General features: G+C 45.8%; 1 protein-coding gene across 1 annotated transcript; it reads right to left on the bottom strand.

The window, feature by feature from the left end:
• Window positions 1–16,631: 16,631 nt before the first annotated feature.
• LOC309547894 (olfactory receptor 52B2-like) lies at window positions 16,632–17,594 on the bottom strand (the record flags this gene model as incomplete). The annotated part of the gene is made up of 1 exon (XM_082247896.1): window positions 16,632–17,594. One exon carries the CDS (start codon window positions 17,592–17,594, stop codon window positions 16,632–16,634), a length of 963 nt encoding a protein of 320 aa, XP_082104022.1.
• Between the last annotated feature and the right edge of the window lie 1,615 nt (window positions 17,595–19,209).

Raw genomic sequence — 19,209 nt, 5'->3', positions numbered from 1 at the left:
CGGCCAAAGAAAATGTCCTGGCAGACCCACATCTAGCAAAATGGCTGGGAATTCTGCTACAAACATATTAGAATTTTTTACTCCAGGAGTATATAATGAGTTTTGACATTCTATAGAAATGTCTAAAAAATGCATTACAATTTAGCTAAACCAATTACCGTAGATTTTAGTCGACTAAAATGTACAGCAAATTTAGTTGACTGAATACTACTGAAACTAAAACAATTTCAGATGACTAAAATGGGGCTAAAACTAAAATGGCATTCACCTTTATGGAGCGACAGATATAAACGGACTTGTGTTCGTTTACACCCGCCTACCTCCAATCCGATCGGTTAAAAATAAACAGAAGGAGATCCTACCCCTTCCATCTGGGCAGATCAGAGGGCCCATAGAGTAGAGCGGGCTGTGTCCATGTCTGCTCTGCATATGTGGAGTGGATACGGACCTGTCATCCACCTGCTCCGCTCATTGGGGCCCATGTCCAGTTACCAAGTCACTTAGGTGGTCATCGCTCATCAAAAGGTTGGGCACCCCATAATTCATGCCAGGTTCTTTAGATTTGGTATGAATTTTAAGGGAAACCCATGCAAAAAAAAAATGTGTGAGGTCCCCTAAATGTTGTACCAGAAAAACTGGGTCTAGTATGGATTTTAGGAGGGAGCCCCACTCAAAAAAAATCACGAAAAAAAGTGTAGATTCCTCCCCAAAAGTCCATGCCAAGCCCTGAGCATGCAGTCTGGCAGGCCAGGAAAGGGGAGGGGAGAGGATGAACCACACCAGTCCACATGCCCTTACGATCGTGGTTTTCTTGTTGTACCATGTTGATGAGGACAAGGGCCTCTTCCCCCATAATCCTGACCCGGTGTTTGTGGGAGTCTGTGGGGGGTGCTTATTCGGGGTGCCTGCTGAAAGGTAAAAACCCGATGACCAAATGCAATGACGCCACACATTCTTGTGTTGTTTATCTGCTATAAGAGTAGAGTTACAGAGGGGTCATCACTGACTGTGGAAAATTCACAATGGACTTCATGCAACTTGGATTCTGTGCCTCTCCACTCCTCCTCCAGACTCTGGGACCTTGATTTCCAAATGAAATGCAAAATTTCCCACAGTCAGTGATGATTTGGGGAGCCGTGTCATCTGCTGGTGTTGGTCCACTGTGTTTTATCAAGTCCAAAGTCACAGCAGCCCTCTACTAGGAAATTCTGGAGCACTTCATGCTTCCGTCTGCTGACCAGCTGTCAATAGTACCAAAACCTGGTCACATGATCACTGTGCTTGATTGGTCCGCAAAGTGGCCTGACCTAAACCCCATAGAGAATCTGTGGGGTGTTGTCAAGAGGAAGATGAGAGACACCAGATCCTACCATTCAGAAGAACTGAAGGCCGCTATCAAAGCAACCTGGGCTTCCATAACACCTCAGCAGTGCCACAGGCTGTTCGCCTCCATGCCACGCCTCCATGCCACGCCTCCATGCCACGCTGCATTGATGTAGTAATTCATGCAAAAGGAGCCCCGACCAAGTATTGAGTGCATCCTATACTGTACATGGACAGACTTCTCACTAAGACAACATTTCTGTATTAAAAATCCCTTTTTTTATTGGTCTTATGTAATATTCTAATTTTCTTAGATACTGAATTTTGGGGTGTCACTTGCTGGAAGCCAAAATCATCAACATAAGAAGAAAGAAATGTGTGAAATCTCTCACTCTGTGTGTAACATCTATAGAAAATATAGGATATTACCTTTCTGAATTGAATAATTGAAATAATTGGACTTTTTGATGATATTCTAATTTTATGAGAAGCTCCTGTATATACCCCTCCTCCTGTATATACCCCCCTCCTGTATATTCCCCCCTCCTGTATATACCCCCCTCCTCCTGTATATACCCCTCCTCCTGTATATACCCCCCTCCTCCTGTATATACCCCCCCTCCTGTATATACCCCCCTCCTGTATATATCCCCCCTCCTGTATATACCCCCCTCCTCATGTATATACCCCCCTCCTGTATATACCCCCCTCCTCCTGTATATACCCCCCTCCTGTATATACTCCCCCTCCTGTATATATCCCCCCTCCTGTATATACCCCCCTCATCCTGTATATACCCCCCTCCTCATGTATATACCCCCCTCCTGTATATATCCCCCCTCCTGTATATACCCCCCCCATCCTGTATATACCCCCCTCCTCATGTATATACCCCCCTCCTGTATATACTCCCCCTCCTGTATATATCCCCCCTCCTGTATATACCCCCCCATCCTGTATATACCCCCCTCCTCATGTATATACCCCCCTCCTGTATATACCCCCCCCCCTCTCCTGTATGGACACCTACATGTGTAGAAGGAATGAGTGAACAGACTTGGATTTCAGCTGTCTGTATCCAGGGGCATTCATCTGTCTCTGGACGCTCAGATGTGGGGTTATCAGTGTACAGCCCCAGCCTGTTAGATCTCTGTACAGGCGGCTCTATGAAAACCCCTGTGACCCCGGAATGCAGAAATACGGCGAATGGTCCTCTGAGTGAATGAGCCCTAATACTCTATATGCAGTAAAAACGGAGGGTCGGGGTCTAGTTGAGAATAACAGGTTCAGTAGCTTCAGTAACACTTTAGAACGCAAACAACTACTTGCAAATATCCTCATGAGCAACATTCCCTTTGGAAGTCCTGAGTAGCTCTGATAACACAGATGAAAGGCTGGAGGGATCCAAGGAACGAGGATAATGCTCCACCCACTGGAGCTAGAGTACTAGTACTATAGTAGCAATTAGGTAGTTGGCTCCTCATGAACAGCTCCCCTCTCAGAAGTCCAGGGTAGCTCTGGTAACACAGATGAACAGCTGGAGAGACCCAAGGACAGAGAGACACCCCAGTGGAACTGCAGAACTTTGGTAGCAATCGCTGAGGTGCTCCCCACAGTGGTTTGATCTTTCAGAAAAGCTGCTTGCTATTAAATTGCTGCCCATCTGCCTACATCCCTGTTCTGATAATAGAGGGACTATCACCTGGCTGCAGATCACTTTCCCAGCTACCACTTCCTCACTTGCAAATATCCTCATGAATAGCGTCCCTCTTAGAAGTCCAGGGTAGCTCTGGTAACACAGATGAAATCCAAGAACAATGGGCTACCTCTGTGGAACTGCAGCATTTTGGTACCAATCAATGAGGTGCTCCCCACAGTAACTGAGTCTTCCAGAGAAACAGCTTGCTATTGAACTCCTCCCCTTCTGCCTAAATGCCTGTTCTGACAGTGGAGGGCCTATCACCTGGCTGAAAATCATTTTCCCAGCTACCACTTCCTCAATTGCAAATATCCGCATGAATAGCCTTCCTCTTAGAAGTCCAGGGTAGCTCCGGTAACACAGATGAATGGCTGGAGGGATCCAAGGATGAAGATCCACCCCAGTGGAACTGCAGCATTTTGGTAGCAACCAATAAGATGCTCCATGCGGTAACTGGGTCTTCCAAAAAAGCTGCTTGCTATTAAGCGCCTGCCCATCTGTATACATACCTGTTCTGACAGTGTGGAGGCCCTATCACCTGGCTGCAGATCACTTGCCCAGGTAACACTGAACATAGCCTCATGAATAGCGTCCCTCTCAGAAGCCCAGGGTAGCTCTAGTAACACAGATGAACGGCAAGAGGGATCCAAGGACCAGTGCGCTGGAGCTGCCTGAGCCATAGTAGCAATCAGAAAGCTGGGTCTGCTGGACAAGCCGAGGCTCCAGCCTGTCTGCCTACATGCCTGTTCTGATAATAGAGGGACTATCACCTGGCTGCAGATCACTTTCCCAGCTACAACTTCCTCACTTGGTAATATCCTCATGAATAGCGTCCCTCTGAGAAGTCCAGGGTAGCTCTGGTAACACAGATAAATAGCTGGGGGAATCAAAGAACAAAGGGCCACCCTAGTGGAACTGCAGCCTTTTGGCAGCAATCAATGAGGTGCTCCATGTGGTAATTGGGTCTTCCAGAGAAGCAGTTTGCTATTGAGCTCCTCCCCATCTGCCTGCATGGCTGTTCTGACAGTGGAGGACCTATTACCTGGCTGTAGATCACTTGCCCAGCTATCACTGCCACACTTGCAAATATCCTCATACACACTGTCCCTCTCAGAAGTCCAGGGTACATCTGGCAACACAGATGAATGGCTGGAGGGATCCAAGGACAAAGGGCCACCCCGGTGGAACTGCATCATTTTGGTAGCAACCAATGAGATGTTCCATGTGGTAATTGGGTCTTCCAGAGACTCTGCTTGCTTTTAAGCCCATCAGCCTGTGTGCCTGTTCTGACAATGGAGGACCTATAACCTGGCTGCAGATCACTTGCTCAGCTACCACTGCCTCACTAGGAAATATTCTCATGAACGGCGCCCCTCTTAGAAGTCCAGGGTATCTCTAGTAACACAGATGAATGGCTGGAGGGATCCAAGGACAAAGGGCCACCCTAGTGCTGCTGCAGCATTTTGGAAGCAACTGATGAGGTGCTCCACATGGTAACTGGGTCTTCCAGAGAAGCTGCTTGCTATTAAGCTCCTCCCCATCTGCCTACATGCCTGTTTGATGTTGGAGGACCTCTCACCTGGCTGCAGATCACTTGCCCAGCTACCACTGAACATATCCTCAGGAATGGCGTCCTTCTAAGAAGTCCAGGCTAGCTCTGGTGACACACATGAACGGCTGGAGGGATCCAAGGACCACCCCACTGGAGCTTGAGTGCTAGAGCCATAGCAATCAGATAACTGGGACTTCCAGACAAGGCACATGTTAGGAGGCTCCTGCTTGTCTGCCCGCATGCCAGTTCTGCCAGCAGAGGGCTGCAGATCTCTTGCCAAACTACTTCTGCCCCATAACTGTGACCCCTCTGAGCAGTCAATGGAGGGAAGCAGAGAAGTTTATCTTCCATGGACGTTTCAAAGAACCCCCTACCCAGAATCCCCCACTGGGAGCCTAATACTACAAATATACCCCTTATAATATCAGTGATAGGGGGGGGAGTGACTACCTCAGGGAATATGGAATATTTTCCAACCTGGAGTCACCCCAAAATTATCACAGTTTGTATTTGGTGAAGTTTCTACCAATTTGCCTTTATTTTTACTTTCTGAATTTTTCCCATTGACTTCCTTTTTCCCATCACTCGGAAATAAATCTCTGTACAGCGCTGCGGTATACGTCAGAGTATGTATAATAATAATAGTATGTGACTGGGGGGAGGGGACATTAGAGTGTAAGCTCCTCTGGTACAGAGACTGATGTGACTGTGGGGGAGGGGACATTAGAGTGTAAGCTCCTCTGGTACAAAGATTGATGTGACTGTGGAGGAGGGGACATTAGAGTGTAAGCTCCTCTGGTATAGAGACTGATGTGACTGTGAGGGAGGGGACATTAGAGTGTAAGCTCCTCTGGTACAGAGACTGATGTGACTGTGGGGGAGGGGACATTAGAGTGTAAGCTCCTCTGGTACAAAGATTGATGTGACTGTGGGGGAGGGGACATTAGAGTGTAAGCTCCTCTGGTACAGAGACTGATGTGACTGTGGGGGAGGGGACATTAGAGTGTAAGCTCCTCTGGTACAGAGACTGATGTGAGTGTGGGGGAGGGGACATTAGAGTGTAAGCTCCTCTGGTACAGAGACTGATGTGACTGTGGGGGAGGGGACATTAGAGTGTAAGCTCCTCTGGTACAGAGACTGATGTAACTGTGGGGGAGGGGACATTAGAGTGTAAGCTCCTCTGGTACAAAGGTTGATGTGACTGTGGAGGAGGGGACATTAGAGTGTAAGCTCCTCTGGTATAGAGACTGATGTGACTGTGAGGGAGGGGACATTAGAGTGTAAGCTCCTCTGGTACAGAGACTGATGTGACTGTGGGGGAGGGGACATTAGAGTGTAAGCTCCTCTGGTACAGAGACTGATGTGACTGTGGGGGAGGGGACATTAGAGTGTAAGCTCCTCTGGTACAGAGACTGATGTGACTGTGGGGGAGGGGACATTAGAGTGTAAGCTCCTCTGGTACAAAGATTGATGTGACTGTGGGGGAGGGGACATTAGAGTGTAAGCTCCTCTGGTACAGAGACTGATGTGACTGTGGGGGAGGGGACATTAGAGTGTAAGCTCCTCTGATACAGAGACTGATGTGACTGTGAGGGAGGGGACATTAGAGTGTAAGCTCCTCTGGTACAGAGACTGATGTGACTGTGGGGGAGGGGACATAAGAGTGTAAGCTCCTCTGGTACAGAGACTGACGTGACTGTGGGGGAGGGGACATTAGAGTGTAAGCTCCTCTGGTACAGAGACTGATGTGACTGTGGGGGAGGGGACATAAGAGTGTAAGCTCCTCTGGTACAGAGACTGACGTGACTGTGGGGGAGGGGACATTAGAGTGTAAGCTCCTCTGGTACAGAGACTGATGTGACTGTGGGGGAGGGGACATAAGAGTGTAAGCTCCTCTGGTACAGAGACTGACGTGACTGTGGGGGAGGGGACATTAGAGTGTAAGCTCCTCTGGTACTGGCTCAGTGATCTCTGTACAACGCTGCGGTATGTGTCAGAGCTATATAAATGTATGGTGAAATCCCACTGACATCCTATGGAGGATGTGTATTGGAAGGCAGTCATTGTAGAATTACCTGTACTGGTCTCTAGCACAGGTCTCGGCCGGGAATCCTCAGTACGGGGATCTCGGTGAATTTATTGAGCTCTCAGAGTCCTGCTGGATTTCCTCTCATTAATTGCAGTCACGGTGGAGGTCCCCATACACACACAGAGGAGACCATGATGAGATTACAACATTGTCTACACCCCCCCCCTCCCTCAGTGGTACAATGGGAACAGTCTGTAGATACCAGGAACTTTCTATTTGATGGTTTTACCTTCTAAACAGGGGCTGGTGGTGGCCCAAATACATGTCTATGATACCTCTGGCGGAATGCTGTGACCCAACAATCAAGGTATTATTGCCTGTAAAAGCATTACCAGCATTTGTGGAACTGTTCCCCCCCTTCTGGGGTGAAATTGGAATTTTCTGTCCCTATATTTTTTTTTAGAAACTATTTGTATGTTTGTACTGAGCTCCTGAAGAAGCACGAAGTCGGCGCAAAACATGTCGGGCTGACTGTACCTCAAACATTGGACATGCTACTACGGTGTTGGTTGCCCATCCTTGCTGTTATACAGGAATACCCTGGTTGGGGGGCTCTAAGTTATAATATTCTTGTCGGGCAAAATATATCCAACACTGGGGACGGCTGTCTATTTTGGAATTGATATCTTGTATTTATGTTTTCTTGCTATTGTGGAATGTTTTTAAAGGATCTGTAATAAAATGTATTTTTAGACAATTTTAGTCTGTTGTAAGGTCATGGTGGGCCACTGAAGTCCATTTTCATACCAATTGGTTTAGGATGAGGCACGGATTCATATATTAGTGTCCATAGTGATACTCTGTGGTGACACTTAAATATAACAACCTCAACAGTAGATAAAAAACCGTCCAGCAGTTTGCTGAGACCATCCCTGTTCTTGCTGATGCAAATCTGTCCTAACGCTGGCCAACCCCAAACTCCCAGATACAGCAGCTTAAAAAATTGCCCAGGTGCAGGAAAATTCCAATCAGGGGTAATAGGCCTAACCAATGTTTGCCCAACTTTAATTTTATCTTGGCCAGGTGCAAGACAATTCCAATCAGGGGTAATAGGCCTAACCAATGTATGCCCAACTTTAATTTTATCTTGGCCAGGTGCAAGACAATTCCAATCAGGGGTAAAAGGCCTAACCAGTGTATGCCCAACTTTTACAGCGCCTTGAAAAAGTATTCATACCCCCTAAAATTGTCCACATTTTGTCATGTTACAACCAAAAAACGTAAATATATTTTATTGGGATTTTATGTTATAGACCGACACAAAGTGGCACATAGATGTGAAGTGGAAGGAAAATGATAGATTATACAAATCTGTGAAAAGTGTGGGGGGGGGGGGGCATTTGTATTCACCCTCCTTTACTCTGATACCCCAAACTAAAATCTAGTGGAACCAATTGTCTTCAGAAGTCACCTAATTAGTAAATAGAGTCCACCTGTGTATAATGTAATCTCAGTATAAATACAGCTGTTTTGTGAAGACCTCAGAGGTTTGTTAGAGAACCTTAGTGAACAAACAGCATCATGAAGGCCAGACAGGTCAGGGATAAAGTTGTGGAGAAGGCAAAGCAAGGTTAGGTTATAAAAAAACATCTCCCAAGCTTTGAATATCTCACGAAGTGCTGTTCAATCCATCATGGGAAAATGGAAAGAGTATGGCACAACTGCAACCCTACCAAGACATGGCCGTCCACCTAAACTGACTGGCCCGGGCCCCTACCAAGACATGGCCGTCCACCTAAACTGACCGGCCGGGCAAGGAGAGCATTCATCAGAGAAGCAGCTGAGAGCCCCAAGGGAACTCTGGAGGAGCTGCAGAGATCCACAGCTCAGGTGGAAGAATCTGTCCACAGGACAACTATTAGTCGTGCGCTCCACAAATCTGCCCTTTATGGAAGAGTGAGAAGAAGAAAGCCATTGGTGGAAGAAAGCCATAAGAAGTCCTGTTTGCAGTTTGGGAGAAGCCATGTGTGGGACCCAGCAAACATGTGGGGGAGGAGCTCTGCTCAGATGAGACCAAAATTGAAAGTTTTGGCCTAAAAGCAAAACGCTATGTGTGGCAGAAAACTAACACTGCACATCCCCCTGACACACCATCCCCACTGTGAAACATGGTGGTGGCAGCATCATGGTGTGGGGATGATTTTCTTCAGCAGGGACAGGGAAGCTGGTCAGAGTTGATGGGAAGATGGATGGAGACAAATACAGGACAATCTTAGAAGAAAAGACTTGAGACTGGGGGGGAGGTTCACCTTCCAGCAGGACAACGACCCGAAACATCCAGCCAGAGCTACAATGGAATGGTTTCATGTGTTAGAATGGCCCAGTCACAGTCCAGACCTAAATCACATTGAGAATCTGTGGTAAGACTTGAAAATTGCTGTTCACAGATGCTCTCCATCCAATCTGACAGAGATGAGATATTCTGCAGAGAAGAATGGGCAAAAATGTCCTCTCTAGATGTGCAAAGCTGGTAGAGACATCCCCAAAAAGACTTGCAGCTGTAATTGCAGGTAAAGGCGTTCTACAAAGTATTGACTTCGGGGGGTGAATACAAATGCAGCCACACTTTTCACAGATTTATTTGTATCATTTATCATTTTCCCTCCACTTCACATCTATGTGCCACTTTGTGTCGGTCTTTTACATAAAATCCCAATAAAATACATTTAAGTTTTTGGTTGTAACATGAGAAAATGTGGAACATTTCAAGGGGTGTGAATATTTTTTTAAGGCACTGTATTTTATCTTGGCAAGCTGAAGAACAATTCCAATCAGAAAAAATAGGCCTAACCAGTCTATGCCTAACTTTCATTTTATTTATTTATTTATATGGAGGGGTGGGTTTGGGGGTGCTGAATGTGGGGGAGGGAATTTAGGTGAGTGTTATATTTATTTATTTATTTTCAAATTATGCAGCCGAGTTGGTAAAATCAAACAGTCTTTATTTCCTAAAAAGTAAAATAAAACAGCTTGACCTAAAAAAAAATAAAAAATACACCAAGCAGTCCATGCTTCTGGTGCATAAAAGAAGACTTTGGCTCACCGCCAGCACAGGCTTGTCTCACCGCAGGGTTATTAAAGTCCCCACCTGCTTCAGGGGTCCCGGAAATGTTGCAAAAGCTCAGCAGTGTCCGAAGACAGTTGACAGCAACACAGAACTGTGTCCTGATCAGCACCCACACTTCATGGACACTTCCTCTCCTTCTCAGCCCTCTCCTGCAAATGGGTTATTCCTTTCAGGACTGAAGTACTCATAATCAGGGTTGAAGGCCCTGTCCCACCCAAAAATCTCTCTGACCCAAATGAAGACTTAACAATCCTGAGAGAATTGCAAGTCAGTTTTTCCCCTATTCTGGATCACTTCATAACACCCCACCCTTCACGGGTGAGTATCCCTATGTACTCCCAGACTGTCTCTTGTCACACCCCTTAAAGGGACCTAACCCAAACAGCGGTGATATATTCCAGTTTTCCAGGACTCGTACTTGGAATCCTGTTTATAAATAACCCCCCCTGAAACAAAAGCAGCAAAAGGGGGTAATTGCTTAGGAGCTAACAATCAAATTTGTTGCTTAGGCAGAGAGCAGCAGTATTAAGAACCTTATTGACCAAATGATATTATAGTTAAATGAAGAATTGTGGCCACCTGGCTAGATAGAGAGGCCCACACCACTGCAATTCATATATGTGGGGAGGTGCAGCATGGTGCGGTGGCAGTAAACACACAGGGTCTGATTGCAGAGAACAGAACTTGTACTATTGCAGAATCCAGTAATTCACAATACCGGCGGGAAGGCACCCAACCTGGAACAGTCACGGCATGTAATGTGTAGCAGATCAGGTCTGATGTGCGTCTGTCTTGAGGTGCGGACTGCGGCCTGGCCAGGCTGAGCCCAAATGGGGAAGTCTCCAGAAGGATGATGTGTCCCTACTCTTTTCCTTCTTGTCTGGAACCTCTCTCTGCCACTAATCACTGTCCCTGTCAAACAGGTGACCTGTCCCTATACTACCCTCATACATAATGCACACCAAGCCTGGGAGCCAGGGCCTTAAATAGGCTCTGCCTGAGCCAAGATAGCTGCTACAGTCACATGGAGTGGAAGCATCCAATCGGATAGCTTTCCCAGTGACCCTGGAAACCATAGAGGAACCATGTACCTCTTGACTTCCTCTCCCCCTGCTATGTCACTGCAGTTGAGCACCACCTGCAGTGGAGAAAGTAGACTGCACCTGCCTACTTTTATATTCAACACAGTGTGCTAACTGACCCTAATCTCCATCTACCGAAGCTTTCTAATACTCCGCCATGGTGACTTTTTTGCCCACCTCCCTTTAATAGTTAGGGAGCAGGCTTATCTTAAAGCCCCCATACATATAGTTAGATATTAGGGTTGAAAAGAGACACAAGTCCATCCTGTTCAACCAATAAAAAAATAAATAAAGATAAAACCTCCTTATACACAACCTTATACCCACAGGTGATTCAGAAGTAGGAAGAAATATATGGTTGGCCCTTCTACAGTTGGCAATAGGCGCCTTCATTTCAACAGATTCCTGCTGAATCTTTCAAAATTTGAGCCATCAGCTCGAAACCTGAGCCAGGTGGAGAATTATTAGCCTAGCAGTGACTGCGTCCAATCTGATGCAGCCATTGGACGAGTATTCAGATGGCCACAGATGTTGGTGGCTTCCAAAAACACTAGCCGACAGTGGAGATCTACTCATACGCACTCTTTAGCATGCATGAGGGAATGATTTGATTCCAGCCATGTATGACTTGCATTAACCTGTTGGCCATAGTTCAAAGACTAAGCTAAGGGTTCAACAAAAAAAGTTCCTAGGACCCCAAATGTGGAATTAAATAGACAGAGAACCAACCAGCATGTAGAGGGAGCACTGGTGTTCACCATACGGACTCATTACTAAAACCAGCCCACATTACAGCTTGGGCTTACAAATTTGAATGGGGGATACTTTAAATCTGTATAAGGCAAGGAGGAAAGTATGGAGCACCAGTGTCCATATTGTCAAAGCTCGATGTTCTACAGTACACTTTTATTGAGGAATTGCTTTCATTGGGTCCATGTAGAGGCCGAATTATACTGCATGTGTCCCGTGGTGGTGGGGGTGTTCCTCTGGTTTCCAACATCATTACCAATTTGTTATTGTTGATAGGGGGGTTTATGGCAATAAACAGTGCTTTAGTTGTTGGAAGGATGATGTAACGAGACCAATATTCATACAGCTAATGCTCAAACTCTTGAAGCTAATGCTCATAATCGTGGGCACTTGCCAACACACAGATGGATGTTGACCAGTAACTGACATGCACTGACATGTTGGTGCATCCGTATGCGCCATTGCATACTGCACGCATGCCCCTGTACATCCAATCCCAGGAATGGCACCAAGTGGCTTATTTAAAGGAGGTCTTGATGTGTGCTAATCACTGGATGTTCTTCAGCTACCCTTGACTTGTGTTTCTGCATTCCTGCTCTTGTCTGATCTCCCATTGCTGACCATGCCTGCTCCTGACCTCGTTTTGTGGATTCTGGACTCTGATCTCAGCTTCCCCCTGACCATGATCTGCTGTCTTCCTGGTATCAACCTTGGCCTGCTGCTTGACTACGCTTACTCCCGCTCCATGTGTATGACTCTGAGTTGGCTACTGACTGCATCCTTTCTGTCCATCTGTCCGGACCCCGGCTTGCCATCTAAACACGTCTTTAATCTCACCTCTGATTGTGTGTCCTGTATAAAGCTTCCAAGGACCAGTTCCGGGTCAATTTTGGTCCTCCTCTGGTGTGCCTGCACTGCTGTTGACTATAATCCAGAGACTACCACTACCTCCTACCTGATTACCAGCATCTATGCTTCTTTGTACCCTGTGCTCCTGTTCCCACACTCAGGACTCGGACCAGAGCTGCAAGGAGAAGCCCTCCCTGTTGCTGTTGCCTCCAACCAAGGTAGGTTACAGATGATAAAAAAGGGCGCACCGACCTAGCGCATTATCCTCAATATAAGGCTTTATTAAATAACATAAAAATGGCTACTCACAGACGTAGATATAAGTAAGGCGTATCAAGCTGGATTGCTCGAGAGTCCGTGTTTAGTCCATATAATTGTCCATGATGAGATGACTGACGCGTTTCGAGGCCTAGCCTCTTCCTCAGAGGCCTCGAAACGCGTCAGTCATCTCATCATGGACAATTATATGGACTAAACACGGACTCTCGAGCAATCCAGCTTGATACGCCTTACTTATATCTACGTCTGTGAGTAGCCATTTTTATGTTATTTAATAAAGCCTTATATTGAGGATAATGCGCTAGGTCGGTGCGCCCTTTTTTGTTCTTTTTTGCTTTTAGTACCGGTGGACTACCCCAGTCCGTTAAGGGCAGCAAGACTTGAGCCATCTGAGAAGCCAGTTGTCAATCCCGCGAAGTGTGTGGTCGAGGGGTCTGGATACCAAGCGCAGGAGAAGGGTGGTTACACCTTATTGTTTTTTGGAGGTGACAGATGATGACAGATGTACCCTGTGCTCCTGTTCCCACACTCAGGGGGACTCGGACCAGAGCTGCAAGGGGAAGCCCTCTTGTTGCCTCCAACCAAGGTAGGTGACAGATGATGACAGATGTGCCCTGTGCCCCTGTTCCCACACTCAGGGGGACTCAGACCAGAGCCGCAAAGGGAAGCCCTCCCTCTCATTGCTGTTGCCTCCAACCAAGGTATGTAACAGATGATGACACAGTTTGAATCACATACAGTACTGTATATTTGAAATTGAACATATTTAGTAAATCTTTATTAGTAGAGTTGGGTGAACAGTTGGGGCCGAGCAAAAGTTTGGCCCGACCATCGCCTGTTCGCCAGTTCAGAAAAAACCCGAATACGCAGGGCGCTTGGTGGGATGTTCACCCTACACTGTGCATTCTAAGCCCTGATTGGGCAAAGCTTTGCCCAATCAGGGAACAGTGAATAACTGGTTGTTAAGAGCGGGGCCAGGAAGTCAGCTGCCGTGTCCTTAACAACGGATGAGTCACCCTTCCCCCGCTGACAGCTGAATGAAAAAATAAAAACATTGGCAGCAATTGAAAACAGTGAAAAAAAAACACGCCATTGGGGTCCCCTCCAATCCATACCAGGGCCTTATCTGGGGGGGGGGGTCCTTTGGGACAAGGGCCTCTTCCCCACAACCCTGGCTGGTGGTTGTGGGGGGGGTCAGTGGGCAGGGGGCTTATCGGAATCTGAAAGGCCCCTTTAACCACTTTCCAGAAAATCAGGTCCCTGTACGTCATTTTGAAGTGGTTATACTGGGGTGATGCCTGCAGCTAGAGCCACCCCAGTACCATTTTTAGAGAAGACGGTCGGCTTTCATGTGATAACAACCGATGGAGCTAATTAGACGCCCAGCCGTTATCACAAGCAGCGGGAGAGGATGGCCCCCTCCCGCCACCTTCTTCCACTCCGCCTCGTTCTCCCTCCCCACCAGGAGACCCTAGCAACCAGCCGGCACCTCTGCTGGCTGGCCGAAGACCCTAACAAAGCTGGAATCCACTTTGATCGGGCCTACGATGTTGAAACCCAGAAGCAATGTCTCAACGTCACTTCCGGTTTACTCAGCAGCCAACCGCGCCTTTTAAAAAAAATCCAAAGTATTCAAAAACGCAGATTTGAATACTTTGAAGTGCAGTGGAGGGGTTTGGGGTCTTTTAGACCCCTGATCCCTCCATGAAGAGTACCTGTCACTGCGTATTACTGTCACATTCTTTCTCACAGTAATAACAGTGATCAGAATTTTTTTTTTAAAGGGACAGTGTAAAAAAATAAAAACTAAAAATAAAATAAATAAGAAAAAAATTATATATATATATTTTTTAAAGCCCCACATCCCCGCGTGCCCGTGCACCAAAGAAAACTCATACGTAAGTCGTACCCTCAAATGTAAACAGTGTTCAAGTCACACATGTGAGGTATCCCCACGATCGTCAGAGTGAGAGCAATACGTTTAGAAAAACATCTCTTCTGTAACTCTAATCTGGTAACTGTTAAAAAATTTTAAAGCGTTGCCTATGGAAATTTTTAAGTACCGTAGTTTGTCGCCATTCCACGAGTGTGCGCAATTTTAAACCATAACGTGTTGGGTATCCATTTACTTGGGGTAACATCATCATTCACAATATACAAAAAAATTGGGCTACTGTTTACTGTTTAGTTTTTGTTAAATTCAGTGAAGTGTATTTTTTCCCCAAAAATTGTGTTTGAAAGACCAATGCGCAAATACCGCGTGACATAAAATATTGCAACGATCTCCATTTTATTCTCCAGAGTCGTTGCTAAAAAATATATATATAATGTTTGGGGTTGTAAGTAATTTTCGACACTTTTTTTGGTGAATGAGTAAGGGTACTATGTACTAGTGTTCGACCGATATCGGTTTTTCATTGCCGATACCGATACCAATATTTTGGCCAATGCATATCTGTATAGTCCGATATTGGCTGATATTTTTGGACATTTAAAAAAAAATGTTTTCTTTTTTTTTAAGTACCTCTCCTCTGCACTTAAAAGCATTCAAAATGCCAAGTTTGGCTGTGTGGAATGCTGTCATTTTTTTTTTTAATCTGGCGCCAGTACCCAGAAGTGAGGTCATGACATCACTTCTGGGTTTTTGCATGGAGACCCGATCAGAGCCGAATGCGGCTTTGATCGGGTCTTCGGCGGCCGTGCAGGCTGTTTGCCCGGCTCTCCCAGTGGGACGGGAGACCCGGGCGAGCCGCGGAAGGCGGCGGGAGGGGGGGGGGCGTCCCCTCCCGCTCCTTGAAATGACAGCTGAATGGTTTCTCAGCCGCATCGGTTGTCATTACAAGACTGCCGACCGTTGGCTATGGACGCCGGTACCAGGGTGATTCCTCTAGCTGCAGGCATCACTCCGGTACAAGCACTTTTCCGAATTATCGGCAATATCGGTAACCTCCGGGGGCCAATCCCAATATATCGGGGAAAGTGCATATCGGCCCTCGTTATATCCGCTTTGCCGATAATCGGTCGATCCCCACTATGTACCCCATGCTCATTCATATTGGGGGCTGGAATCTGGGGGCCCCCTGGTTTCCAGATTATGACAAGCCCCCTGCCCAAAGATCTCCACAACCACAGCCCTGGGTTTTCGGCAAAAGGCCCTTGCCCCCATCAACATGGAGACATAGTGCTTTGGGGTAGGTGGGGCAGAGCACTCTTTTCCTTTCTGGACCTGCAGAGCTGTAAGCTTGGATAAGGTCCTAGTATGGATTTTGGGGGAGGGGGTTAATTTTGGCATGGGGTCCCCCTTAAAATCCATACCTGACCTAAAGAGCCTTGTATGGATTTTTATTTTTTTTCCATTTTTTTCCTTTCTATATGTAAGTTTTGCTGCAGCAGGTTCTATACACGGTACAGATGTGCCACTTTTCAGGCAAGGGCCCCCCCCCCCCCCCAGGCACTATAGTTAAAGGAATTTTTCATTTTATTTGTTTTACTTAAAGCATCATTATAATCACTTCTGGTTTAAAAAAATGTTTGCATTGATACATGTCCGCCAGAGCAGTACCCAGGCCCCCAAACCCTTTTTATGGCCAGTAACTTGCATATAAGCTTTTAAAATGGGGACTTTTAATTTTTCATGTTCAGGTTCCATAGACTGTAATAGAGTTTGCGGCTTAGGCACAAATTTTTCCCTGTTACAGAGTTCTGGTGCGAACCGAACAGAGGGCTGTTCGGCCCATCTCTATTTATTATATGGAATTGTTCATCGAAAAATTGGTCCATTTATTCATCTTAAATGAAAAATAAGGATTTAGCCAAACAGATCGAGCTGTTTTCTTCTCTCCCTAACATCTGGGAGCCAGTATGAAAATTTCCTCACCTTTTCTTTATCTAACATTTGAGGCCTCCTGTTCACACTAGAGAATGTAGACCTGAACAAGCATTTATGAAAAGTGACTTGTATTCTTGATCTTCCATGTTTTGAGAAGGCATTGTCTGATCTCTTTCACCCCTACGCCATATATAAAGGGATTGGCAAAGGCTGGCAGCATGATATAGATGGCATTGAAGAGGTTCTTGACGTCGTAGGAAATCTGTGTACGCATTCTGTACACGATGGATGTTATAAGTGAACAGACGTAGATAAGCATGGCCACAGCCAGATGGGTGACGCAGGTGTGTAAGGCCTTGTGACGAGCTTTCCCAGCAATTATCTTCATGGTCGTGTATAAAATATAAGAATAGGACACCAAAAGGAGACCAAAATCAAGTAGCGTACCAAAGATCTTAACCATGAGTCCCACCACATGAACTTTGGAGATATCATCACAGGCAAGACTCAGAAGCCCCATGTTCTCACAAACAAAGTTCTGAATGATGTTGGATCTACATAAACGGACTCTGGAAGTCACTACGACCGTTGGAACAATAAGGAACATGCTCTGCGCTATCCCAAGGATAACCAACAGGGCGAGGAAACGTTTGGTCATGATGTTGTTGTATCTCAGAGGTCTACAGATCGCTACAAATCTGTCCAGTGCCATCATCAGGATGACACCAGACTCAAAAGCGCCCAAGAAGTAAATGAAAAACATCTGAATTAGGCAGCCAACCAGAGAGATCTGGTTCATATCCAATGTTAAACCGAGAAGAAACTTTGGCAAAACGGATGTTGTGCAGGAAATATTAGCAGCGAAGAGGAGGGACATGAAGAAGTACATGGGTGAGTGGAGCTTCGGTTCAATGAAAATCTGGTGAATGATTAGAATGTTTCCAGCCAGGATTGTTATATAAATAAAAAGAAATGGAATTAACAAAAATTTTCTATATCTTATTATTCCGGGAAAGCCGAAGAGGACAAATTCTGTATAGTAAACTCGGGTCTGGTTGTGGCTTAAACCTTCCATCTTGGAAACATTAATGGAAGACAAAATTCTGAGGGAAAGAGAACATACAGTTCAATAACAACATGTACAATAAACCCAATAAATCATTGGATTCTGTAGAAGATATCGATAAACATCTTCAACCAAAAGACCAACTATTGACCAAACCAGCTAAAAATTTGTAAAAAGGATTTGCTGCAAAGTTTTCACTCAGTTTCCATATGTTGTAATTAATTTATAAATGGAATATCCATTTTGATTCAAATTGGTGGCCTCCGATACTTGGCATTAGTTTTCTCTCCTCCCAGTGGGGAAGTTTGGTCATTTGGTGGCCTCTAATACTCAATCAATGGTTTGCTCTACTCCCAGTGGGGTGGTTTGGTTACATAGTTACATAATTAGTGAGGTTGAAAAAAGACATCAGTCCATCCAGTTTAACCTATGATGTGTGTGTGTCTACTGTTAACCACACATTGTATACCCCTGTATGTTGTACATTGTATACTCCTGTATGTTGTACATTGTATACTCCTGTGTGTTGTACATTGTATACCCCTGTATGTTGTACATTGTATACCCCTGTGTGTTGTGCATTGTATACTCCTGTATGTTGTACATTGTATACCCCTGTATGTTGTACATTGTATACCCCTGTATGTTGTACATTGTATACCCTGTATGTTGTGGTCTTTAAGGTGCCCATCTAATAGTTTTTTGAAACTATCAATGCTCCCTACTGATACAACTGTTTGCGGAAGACAATTCCACATCCTTACTGCTCTTACAGTGAAGAACCCCTTACGTATTTTAAGGTTAAACCGCCTTCCCTCTAGTTTTAGTGAGTGGCCACGTGTCTTATTGTATTCCCTTTCTCTGAATAGTTTGTTCCTTATGCTAGGGTCGCCAGTACAGTATTTGTACATTGATATCATATCCCCCCTCAATCGTCTCTTCTCCAGAGAGAATAGGTTCAGTGCTTGTAGTCTTTCCTCATAGCTGATGTCCTCCATTCCCCTAATTATTTTTGTTGCCCTTCTCTGGACTCTCTCCAGTTCCAGCACATCCTTCCTGAGGACCGGTGCCCAGAACTGGACAGCATACTCCAGATGTGGCCGGACCAGAGTCTTGTAGAGTGGGAGAATAATCTCTTTATTTCTGGAGTGAATCCCCTTTTATATACATCCCAGTATTCTGTTGGCTTTGCTTGCGGCGGCTTGGCATTGCATGCCACTGCCAAGCTTGTTGTCTACCAGTACCCCCAGGTCCCTTTCCATCCTAGACTCACCCAGAGGTTCCCCCCCTAGTGAGTAGCTTGCTTTCTGGTTTCTGGCACCCAGGTGCATTACTTTACATTTTTCAACATTAAACCTCATCTGCCATGTAGTTTCCCACCCCATAATGTTGTTCAGGTCCGCTTGTAAGGTTTCCACATCCTGCCCAGAAGATATTGGCATGCTTAGTTTAGTATCATCTGCAAATACTGAAATTTTACTCGATATCCCCTCCTCTAGATCATTTATGAATAAATTAAACAGAATTGGCCCCAGGACAGAACCCTGGGGGACCCCGCTTTCCACACCCGCCCAATCTGAGTACTCCCCATTAATCACCACCCTTTGCAACCTCCCCTGCAGCC

This window comes from Pelophylax lessonae (assembly GCF_965119305.1).
Source record: "Pelophylax lessonae genome assembly, chromosome: 2".
Classification (NCBI taxonomy): domain Eukaryota; kingdom Metazoa; phylum Chordata; class Amphibia; order Anura; family Ranidae; genus Pelophylax; species Pelophylax lessonae.
This window is presented reverse-complemented; position numbering and strand designations above follow the sequence as displayed.